The sequence below is a fragment of the Oncorhynchus gorbuscha genome, unplaced genomic scaffold (assembly GCF_021184085.1).
Source record: "Oncorhynchus gorbuscha isolate QuinsamMale2020 ecotype Even-year unplaced genomic scaffold, OgorEven_v1.0 Un_scaffold_9623, whole genome shotgun sequence".
NCBI classification, from domain to species: Eukaryota; Metazoa; Chordata; class Actinopteri; order Salmoniformes; family Salmonidae; genus Oncorhynchus; species Oncorhynchus gorbuscha.
The window spans coordinates 1-11,195 of NW_025752554.1; the positions used below are offsets into that span (position 1 = coordinate 1).

Here is an 11,195-nt window from a genome sequence, read left to right on the forward strand (position 1 = left end):
GTTAACTCTGAATGGTTAAGGTTAGGTGTTAACTCTGAATGGTTAAGGTATTAACTCTGAATGGTTAAGGTTAGGTATTAACTCTGAATGGTTAAGGTTAGGTGTTAACTCTGAATGGTTAAGGTTAGGTATTAACTCTGAATGGTTAAGGTTAGGTATTAACTCTGAATGGTTAAGGTTAGGTATTAACTCTGAATGGTTAAGGTATTAACTCTGAATGGTTAAGGTTAGGTGTTAACTCTGAATGGTTAAGGTTAGGTATTAACTCTGAATGGTTAAGGTTAGGTATTAACTCTGAATGGTTAAGGTATTAACTCTGAATGGTTAAGGTTAGGTGTTAACTCTGAATGGTTAAGGTTAGGTATTAACTCTGAATGGTTAAGGTTAGGTATTAACTCTGAATGGTTAAGGTATTAACTCTGAATGGTTAAGGTTAGGTGTTAACTCTGAATGGTTAAGGTTAGGTATTAACTCTGAATGGTTAAGGTTAGGTATTAACTCTGAATGGTTAAGGTTAGGTGTTAACTCTGAATGGTTAAGGTTAGGTGTTAACTCTGAATGGTTAAGGTTAGGTATTAACTCTGAATGGTTAAGGTCAGGTGTTAACTCTGAATGGTTAAGGTTAGTCATTAACTCTGAATGGTTAAGGTTAGGTGTTAACTCTGAATGGTTAAGGTTAGGTATTAACTCTGAATGGTTAAGGTTAGGTATTAACTCTGAATGGTTAAGGTTAGGTGTTAACTCTGAATGGTTAAGGTTAGGTGTTAACTCTGAATGGTTAAGGTATTAACTCTGAATGGTTAAGGTTAGGTATTAACTCTGAATGGTTAAGGTATTAACTCTGAATGGTTAAGGTTAGGTGTTAACTCTGAATGGTTAAGGTTAGGTATTAACTCTGAATGGTTAAGGTTAGGTATTAACTCTGAATGGTTAAGGTTAGGTGTTAACTCTGAATGGTTAAGGTTAGGTGTTAACTCTGAATGGTTAAGGTATTAACTCTGAATGGTTAAGGTTAGGTATTAACTCTGAATGGTTAAGGTTAGGTGTTAACTCTGAATGGTTAAGGTTAGGTGTTAACTCTGAATGGTTAAGGTTAGGTGTTAACTCTGAATGGTTAAGGTTAGGTGTTAACTCTGAATGGTTAAGGTTAGGTATTAACTCTGAATGGTTAAGGTTAGGTGTTAACTCTGAATGGTTAAGGTTAGGTGTTAACTCTGAATGGTTAAGGTATTAACTCTGAATGGTTAAGGTTAGGTGTTAACTCTGAATGGTTAAGGTATTAACTCTGAATGGTTAAGGTCAGGTGTTAACTCTGAATGGTTAAGGTATTAACTCTGAATGGTTAAGGTCAGGTGTTAACTCTGAATGGTTAAGGTTAGGTATTAACTCTGAATGGTTAAGGTTAGGTATTAACTCTGAATGGTTAAGGTTAGGTGTTAACTCTGAATGGTTAAGGTTAGGTGTTAACTCTGAATGGTTAAGGTATTAACTCTGAACGGTTAAGGTTAGGTATTAACTCTGAATGGTTAAGGTTAGGTGTTAACTCTGAATGGTTAAGGTATTAACTCTGAATGGTTAAGGTTAGGTGTTAACTCTGAATGGTTAAGGTTAGGTATTAACTCTGAATGGTTAAGGTCAGGTATTAACTCTGAATGGTTAAGGTCAGGTGTTAACTCTGAATGGTTAAGGTTAGGTATTAACTCTGAATGGTTAAGGTTAGGTGTTAACTCTGAATGGTTAAGGTTAGGTGTTAACTCTGAATGGTTAAGGTTAGGTGTTAACTCTGAATGGTTAAGGTTAGGTGTTAACTCTGAATGGTTAAGGTATTAACTCTGAATGGTTAAGGTTAGGTATTAACTCTGAATGGTTAAGGTTAGGTGTTAACTCTGAATGGTTAAGGTTAGGTATTAACTCTGAATGGTTAAGGTTAGGTGTTAACTCTGAATGGTTAAGGTTAGGTGTTAACTCTGAATGGTTAAGGTTAGGTGTTAACTCTGAATGGTTAAGGTTAGGTGTTAACTCTGAATGGTTAAGGTTAGGTGTTAACTCTGAATGGTTAAGGTATTAACTCTGAATGGTTAAGGTATTAACTCTGAATGGTTAAGGTTAGGTATTAACTCTGAATGGTTAAGGTTAGGTATTAACTCTGAATGGTTAAGGTTAGGTGTTAACTCTGAATGGTTAAGGTTAGGTGTTAACTCTGAATGGTTAAGGTTAGGTGTTAACTCTGAATGGTTAAGGTTAGGTGTTAACTCTGAATGGTTAAGGTATTAACTCTGAATGGTTAAGGTTAGGTATTAACTCTGAATGGTTAAGGTTAGGTGTTAACTCTGAATGGTTAAGGTATTAACTCTGAATGGTTAAGGTTAGGTATTAACTCTGAATGGTTAAGGTTAGGTATTAACTCTGAATGGTTAAGGTGTTAACTCTGAATGGTTAAGGTATTAACTCTGAATGGTTAAGGTATTAACTCTGAATGGTTAAGGTAAGGTATTAACTCTGAATGGTTAAGGTTAGGTATTAACTCTGAATGGTTAAGGTTAGGTATTAACTCTGAATGGTTAAGGTATTAACTCTGAATGGTTAAGGTATTAACTCTGAATGGTTAAGGTTAGGTATTAACTCTGAATGGTTAAGGTATTAACTCTGAATGGTTAAGGTTAGGTATTAACTCTGAATGGTTAAGGTATTAATTCTGAATGGTTAAGGTATTAACTCTGAATGGTTAAGGTTAGGTATTAACTCTGAATGGTTAAGGTATTAACTCTGAATGGTTAAGGTTAGGTATTAACTCTGAATGGTTAAGGTATTAACTCTGAATGGTTAAGGTTAGGTATTAACTCTGAATGGTTAAGGTATTAACTCTGAATGGTTAAGGTATTAACTCTGAATGGTTAAGGTAAGGTATTAACTCTGAATGGTTAAGGTTAGGTATTAACTCTGAATGGTTAAGGTTAGGTATTAACTCTGAATGGTTAAGGTTAGGTATTAACTCTGAATGGTTAAGGTATTAACTCTGAATGGTTAAGGTTAGGTATTAACTCTGAATGGTTAAGGTATTAACTCTGAATGGTTAAGGTATTAACTCTGAATGGTTAAGGTTAGGTATTAACTCTGAATGGTTAAGGTATTAACTCTGAATGGTTAAGGTTAGGTATTAACTCTGAATGGTTAAGGTATTAACTCTGAATGGTTAAGGTTAGGTATTAACTCTGAATGGTTAAGGTATTAACTCTGAATGGTTAAGGTTAGGTATTAACTCTGAATGGTTAAGGTTAGGTATTAACTCTGAATGGTTAAGGTTAGGTATTAACTCTGAATGGTTAAGGTTAGGTGTTAACTCTGAATGGTTAAGGTATTAACTCTGAATGGTTAAGGTTAGGTATTAACTCTGAATGGTTAAGGTTAGGTATTAACTCTGAATGGTTAAGGTATTAACTCTGAATGGTTAAGGTTAGGTATTAACTCTGAATGGTTAAGGTTAGGTATTAACTCTGAATGGTTAAGGTTAGGTGTTAACTCTGAATGGTTAAGGTATTAACTCTGAATGGTTAAGGTTAGGTGTTAACTCTGAATGGTTAAGGTATTAACTCTGAATGGTTAAGGTTAGGTATTAACTCTGAATGGTTAAGGTTAGGTTGTGTGTGTGTGTGTGTGTGTGTGTGTGTGTGTGTGTGTGTGTGTGTGTGTGTTTCGAGATTATTTTGTGCACATACTCGGTGAATTTAAGTAGAGGTAAATTAGCCATGTATTAAATAATGAAGTATTTAATGTGTGTGTGTGTGTGTGTGTGTGTGTGTGTGTGTGTGTGTGTGTGTGTGTGTGTGTGTGTGTGTGTGTGTGTGTGTGTGTGTGTGTGTGTGTGTGTGTGTGTGTGTGTGTGTGTGTGTGTGTGTGTGTGTGTGTGTGCAGCATGGTGAGCAGTGGCAGAAGAGTGGCTGCACCAGGTGTGTGTGTGATCGTGGCCAGTCTCGCTGTCACACACACACCTGTCCACCCAGGACCTGTGAGAAGGTCAGTACACACAGACAGTCAATTGATGTTACTCTGTCTGTCTGTCTGTCTGTCTGTCTGTCTGTCTGTCTGTCTGTCTGTCTGTCTGTCTGTCTGTCTGTCTGTCTGTCTGTCTGTCTGTCTGTCTGTCTGTCTGTCTGTCTGTCTGTCTGTCTGTCTGTCTGTCTGTCTGTCTGTCTGTCTGTCTGTCTGTCTGTCTGTCTGTCTGTCTGTTCCTTTGTCTGTCTGTCTGTCTGTCTGTCTGTCTGTCTGTCTGTCTGTCTGTCTGTCTGTCTGTCTGTCTGTCTGTCTGTCTGTCTGTCTGTCTGTCTGTCTGTCTGTCTGTCTGTCTGTCTGTCTGTCTGTCTGTCTGTCTATCTTCCCCATGTTACTGCTGTGGAAGACGTTACCTGCTAAAATGAAGATCATTGATTAAATAGAGGTTCTGAACAGGTTCTGAAGACACATCCTCTTTATACTATAATGACTCATGTCCATTCATGAAAGTGATTAGTTATTATAAAGTCTAACCTTATCCTTCCCATGATCCCTTGCAGGGCCAGACCAAGGTAAAGAGGGCGGGGCAGTGTTGTGACGAGTGTGTCGCCGCCAAAGGAAGCTGTCTGTACGAGCTTACCGTGCGTTACCACGGTGACATGTGGAACGGCACCGGCTGCGAGTTCTGCACCTGCGAGAGGGGACAGGTCCTCTGCCAGAGAGCCCAGTGTGCTCGAGTAGAATGCCCGACGGTAGGCCACGCTTTTGCCCGACTGAAAGTAAATAAATAAGATAAATGATAAAAACTTTTTTGTTGTTGTTGTAAATAGTTCACCGAAGTTTACCTACATCATGCTGGGTTCCCTCTTTTGTCTTTTTTCGGATACATACAAATAAAAAACTAGGATGTAACCGAGAGAATACCTCCCTTCATTATAAGATATAATTTACTAGCTCAGTAGGGTGCTTGGCCTACATACACAATCATATAATTTGTGGCAGGAGTTCTTTGAGGACAACAAAAAAAATACAAAAACAGGGTTTTACTCTAGAAGGGAAGGAAATGCTCTGACATAAAACAAATATATATTTTAAAGCTTGACTTCATAACCCCTACCACTGCTCGTCTCGTCTTTATCATTCATCATGACACTCCTAATTAAAATCGTGTGTTTTCTTTACACCTTATCAGACATTTTCATCCCCATGATATCGATCCCCCATCATCAATCATTGTATAATGTAATCTCTGTTAACCCAAAAGTTAAATCTTGTGTAATTTGTCAGCTGCGTGACTTCTGCCCCCCCCCCCCCCCCAACACACACACACACACGGTGATCGCTGTGGGCACACGTGCCAAGCATTTGTGCTTTGTGCCGAAGCAGTTTAAGCACCGCCCCCCATCTGTCCGAATAACCAGTGACGAACCCCCCAGAAACAGGTTACTAATGCCGCTGTGGTCTCACCCCGTCCCGTCCTGTCAGATTCTCTCCGTCTGCAGAATCTGACCTGGGAGATGATGTGTAACGTAATAAAACCAGCCTGTTAAGTATTAATTAAGGATATATATATATATAGTTGGCCTGATTCCAGATCAGATTTCCCAAGGTCACACAGCATGAGTTGAGAGCCTAGGGACTGATATAATACAATGACAGGCTACTCTGAATAGTGACAAGTATGGATCTGAAACCAGATCAGCAGTGTGACAAAAAAACTAAAAAACATCACTTATTAATTTATCCTCGAAGATGAATATTTTTCACGATTTCAAATGATTTTCCATTGAATTGTTTGTTAACAATTTAGTGGCTCAACATTCTGCTCCATTTCAATGAAATCAATCAAATATATTTTTAAAGCCTTTTTACATCAGCAGATGTGCAGAAACCTAAAACCCCAAACAGCGAGCAATGCAGATGTAGAAGTACTCCAATTGTATTAATACCCTGGTTTTGTGTGTGTGTGTGTGTGTGTGTGTGTGTATCTCTGTGTGTGTATCTCTGTGTGTGTATCTCTGTGTGTGTGTGTGTGTGTGTGTGTGTGTGTGTGTGTGTGTGTGTGTGTGTTTCCCTGTGTGTGTGTGTGTGTGTGTGTGTGTGTGTGTGTGTGTGTGTGTGTGTGTGTGTGTTTCCCTGTGTGTGTGTGTGTGTGTGTGTGTGTGTGTGTGTGTGTGTGTGTGTGTGTGTGTGTGTGTGTGTGTGTGTGTGTGTGTGTGTGTGTGTGTGTGTGTGTGTGTGTGTGTGTGTGTGTGTGTGTGTGTGTGTGTAATTAATGTTGTTGGAAGTTAAGGTGTACACTGACTAATTTCCTCTAACCACTGGACTGAAGGAAGGAAGGAAGGAAGGAAGGAAGGAAGGAAGGAAGGAAGGAAGGAAGGAAGGAAGGAAGGAAGGAAGGAAGGAAGGAGGGAGGGAGGATAGGAGATGAATAGACAAGAGAGAGAGGGGGAGAGGGATAGAGGAGAGAGAGGAAAGAGAAAGGGAGGAAGAGGGATAGAGGAGAGAGAGGAAAGAAAGAGAGGGGAGAGAGGGGGAGAGGGATAGAGGAAAGAGAGAGGGGAGAGGGATAGAGGAAAGAGAGAGGGGGAGAGAGGGGGAGAGAGGAAAGAGAGAGGGGAGAGAGGGAGAGAGAGGGGAGAGAGGAAAGAGAGAGATGAGAGAGAGGAAAGAGAAAGGGAGGAAGAGGGATAGAGGAGGAGAGAGGGGAGAGAGGGGGAGAGGGATAGAGGAAAGAGAGAGGGGAGAGAGGGGGAGAGAGGAAAGAGAGAGGGGGAGAGAGGAAAGAGAGAGATGAGAGAGAGGAAAGAGAAAGGGAGGAAGAGGGATAGAGGAGAGAGAGGAAAGGGAGAGAGGGGAGAGAGGGGGAGAGGGATAGAGGAAAGAGAGAGGGGGATAGAGGGGAGAGAGAGGAAAGAGAGAGGGGGAGAGAGGAAAGAGAGAGGAAAGAGAAAGGGAGGAAGAGGGATAGAGGAGAGAGAGGAAATGGAGAGAGGGGAGAGAGGGGGAGAGGGATAGAGGAAAGAGAGAGGGGGATAGAGGGGAGAGAGGGGGATAGAGGAAAGAGAGAGGGGGAGAGAGGGGGAGAGAGGAAAGAGAGAGGGATGAAGAGGGATAGAGGAAAGAGAGAGAAGGGAGAGAGGGGGGAGAGGGATAGAGGAAAGAGAGAGGGGAGATAGGGAGAGAGAGGAAAGAGAGAGGGGGAGAGAGGAAAGGAAGAGATGAGAGAGGAAAGAGAAAGGGAGGAAGAGGGATAGAGGAGAGAGAGGAAAGGGAGAGAGGGGAGAGGGGGGGAGAGGGGTAAAGGAGAGGAAAGAGAGAGGGGAAAATGAGAGGAAAGAGAAGGGAAGGGGGAGAGGTAAGAGAGAAGGAGACAGGAAACAGAGAAGGGGAGAGGTAAGAGAGAAGGGGACAGGAAACAGAGAAGGGGACAGGAAACAGAGAAGGGGAGAGGTAAGAGAGAAGGGGACAGGAAACAGAGGAGGGGACAGGAAACAGAGAAGGGGAGAGGTAAGAGAGAAGGGGACAGGAAACAGAGAAGGGGACAGGAAACAGAGAAGGGGACAGGAAACAGAGAAGGGGACAGGAAACAGAGAAGGGGACAGGAAACAGAGAAGGGGAGAGGTAAGAGAGAAGGGGACAGGAAACAGAGAAGGGGACAGGAAACAGAGAAGGGGACAGGAAACAGAGAACGGGAGAGGTAGGAGAGAAGGAGACATGAAACAGAGAAGGGGAGAGGTAAGAGAGAAGGGGACAGGAAACAGAGAAGGGGACAGGAAACAGAGAAGGGGACAGGAAACAGAGAACGGGAGAGGTAGGAGAGAAGGAGACATGAAACAGAGAAGGGAGAGGTAAGAGAGAAGGGGACAGGAAACAGAGAAGGGGACAGGAAACAGAGAAGGGGACAGGAAACAGAGAAGGAGACAGGAAACAGAGAAGGGGAGAGGTAAGAGAGAAGGGGAGAGGTAAGAGAGAAGGGGACAGGAAACAGAGAAGGGGAGAGGTAAGAGAGAAGGGGACAGGAAACAGATAAGGGGACAGGAAACCGAGAAGGGGAGAGGTAAGAGAGAAGGGGACAGGAAACAGATAAGGGGACAGGAAACCGAGAAGGGGAGAGGTAAGAGAGAAGGGGACAGGAAACAGAAAGGGGACAGGAAACAGAGAAGGGGAGAGGTAAGAGAGAAGGGGAGAGTTAAGAGAGAAGGGGACAGGAAACAGAGAAGGGGACAGGAAACAGAGAAGGGGACAGGAAACAGAGAAGGGGACAGGAAACAGAGAAGGGGAGAGGTAAGAGAGAAGGGGACAGGAAACAGATAAGGGGACAGGAAACCGAGAAGGGGAGAGGTAAGAGAGAAGGGGACAGGAAACAGAAAGGGGACAGGAAACAGAGAAGGGGAGAGGTAAGAGAGAAGGGGAGAGGTAAGAGAGAAGGGGAGAGTTAAGAGAGAAGGGGACAGGAAACAGAGAAGGGGACAGGAAACAGAGAAGGGGACAGGAAACAGAGAAGGGGACAGGAAACAGAGAAGGGGAGAGGTAAGAGAGAAGGGGAGAGGTAAGAGAGAAGGGAGAGGTAAGAGAGAAGGGACAGGAAACAGAGAAGGGGACAGGAAACAGAGAAGGGGACAGGAAACAGAGAAGGGGACAGGAAACAGAGAAGGGGACAGGAAACAGAGAAGGGGTCAGGAAACAGAGAAGGGGACAGGAAACAGAGAAGGGGAGAGGTAAGAGAGAAGGGGACAGGAAACAGAGAAGGGGACAGGAAACAGAGAATGGGACAGGAAACAGAGAAGGGGAGAGGTAAGAGAGAAGGGGACAGGAAACAGAGCAGGGGACAGGAAACAGAGAAGGGGACAGGAAACAGAGAAGGGGAGAGGTAAGAGAGAAGGGGACAGGAAACAGAGAAGGGGACAGGAAACAGAGAAGGGGACAGGAAACAGAGAAGGGGAGAGGAAACAGAGGAGGGGAGAGGTAAGAGAGAAGGAGACAGGAAACAGAGAAGGGGACAGGAAACAGAGTAGGGGAGAGGTAAGAGAGAACGGGACAGGAAACAGAGAAGGGGACAGGTAAGAGAGAACGGGACAGGAAACAGAGAAGGGGAGAGGTAAGAGAGAAGGAGACAGGAAACAGAGAAGGGGACAGGAAACAGAGAGGGGAGAGGTAAGAGAGAAGGGGACAGGAAACAGAGACGGGGACAGGAAACAGAGAACGGGAGAGGTAGGAGAGAAGGGGACAGGAAACAGAGAAGGGGACAGGAAACAGAGAAGGGGACAGAAACAGAGAGGGGACAGGAAACAGAGAAGGGGACAGGAAACAGAGAAGGGGACAGGAAACAGAGAAGGGGACAGGAAACAGAGAAGGGGAGAGGAAACAGAGAAGGGGAGAGGTAAGAGAGAAGGGGACAGGAAACAGAGAAGGGGACAGGAAACAGAGAAGGAGACAGGAAACAGAGAAGGGGAGAGGTAAGAGAGAAGGGGACAGGAAACAGAGAAGGGGACAGGAAACAGAGAAGGGGACAGAAACAGAGAGGGGACAGGAAACAGAGAAGGGGACAGGAAACAGAGAAGGGGACAGGAAACAGAGAAGGGGGCAGGAAACAGAGAAGGGGACAGGAAACAGAGAAGGGGACAGGAAACAGAGAAGGGGAGAGGTAAGAGAGAAGGGGACAGGAAACAGAGAAGGGGACAGGAAACAGAGAAGGGGACAGAAACAGAGAGGGGACAGGAAACAGAGAAGGGGACAGGAAACAGAGAAGGGGACAGGAAACAGAGAAGGGGACAGGAAACAGAGAAGGGGAGAGGTAAGAGAGAAGGGGACAGGAAACAGAAAGGGGACAGGAAACAGAGAAGGGGAGAGGTAAGAGAGAAGGGGAGAGGTAAGAGAGAAGGGGAGAGGAAACAGAGAAGGGGAGAGGTAAGAGAGAAAGATGGAGCGAGCACCCATTTCCCTTTTCTTTTTGACAGGGATCAGAGCTGGTCCACCTACCAGGGAAGTGCTGCCCCGAGTGTCAGTCCATGAAGACCTCTTGTGTCTACCCACATCAGTCCTCTGGGAAGGAACAGAGGCGACTGGCGGTGAGTAAAGAGGCTTGATTAGGTTCACCATAATCACTTAGTGTAATCCCTGAAATCTACACAAAGTTCCTACAGCTTCAGTTGATCATCTCTACCTCATGGCAATCTTTGTCTGCTTGTCTCTGTCTCTGTCTTTCTCTCTTTCTCGCTGTCTCTGTTTTGGTCTCTCTTAATCGCTCTTTCTCCCTCTCCCACTCCCCCGCTTGTCTCTCCCCCCTTTCTCCCCCCTCCCACTGTCTCTCCCCCTCCCCTCGACCCTGTCTCTCACCCCTCCCCCTGTCTCTCCCCCTCCCCCACTGTCTCTCCCCCTGTCTCTCCCCCCTCCCACCCTGTCTCTCACCCCTCCCCTGTCTCTCACCCCTCCACCCCTATCTCTCACCCCACCCCCTGTCTCTCACCCCCTCCACCCATGTCTCTCCCCCTCCCCTGTCTCTCACCCCTCCTCTGTCTCTCACCCTCCACCCCTGTCTCTCCCCTCCCCCTGTCTCTCACCCCTCCCCTCTGTCTCTCCCTCCTCCCCTGTCTCTCACCCCTCCCTCTGTCTCTCACCTCTCCCCCTGTCACTCCCCTTCCCCCTGTCTCTCCCCTCCCCTGTCTCCCCCTGTCTCTCCCCTCTCCTCCCTGTCTCCTCACCCCCTCCCCTGTCTGTCCCCTCCCCCTCCCCTCCCCCTGTCTCTCCACCCTCCCCTGTCTCCCCCTGTCTCTCCACCCTCCCCCTGTCTCTCCCCCTCCCCCTGTCTCTCACCCTCCCCTGTCTCTCACCCCTCCCCTCTAGAACCTGGAGAGGTGGAGTGAGGGCCCATGCAGGGAGTGTGAGTGTCGTGAGGGCAGAGTGACCTGCTTCCTGGCGTCCTGTCTCACCTGTCCCCTGGGGATGCTGGCTGTGCCTCGCCAGGGACAGTGTTGCCCAGAGTGTCAACAGGGTGAGAGTGGCACACACACACACACACACACACACACACACACACACACACACACACACACACACACACACACACACACACACACACACACACACACACACACACACACACACACACAGACACAGACACACACACAGACGCACACACACACACACACACACACACGCACGCACGCACGCACGCACGCACGCACGCACGCACGCACGCACAC

General features: G+C 45.6%; 1 protein-coding gene across 1 annotated transcript; it reads left to right on the top strand.

Moving 5' to 3' along the window:
- Positions 1-3,895: 3,895 nt before the first annotated feature.
- On the top strand, positions 3,896-10,993 carry LOC124030167 (extracellular matrix organizing protein FRAS1-like; the record flags this gene model as incomplete). The annotated part of the gene is made up of 4 exons (XM_046341624.1): positions 3,896-4,014; positions 4,551-4,742; positions 9,951-10,061; positions 10,837-10,993. Coding segments are annotated over exons 2-4 (361 nt in total), but the record flags the coding sequence as incomplete, so codon positions are not given.
- Between the last annotated feature and the right edge of the window lie 202 nt (positions 10,994-11,195).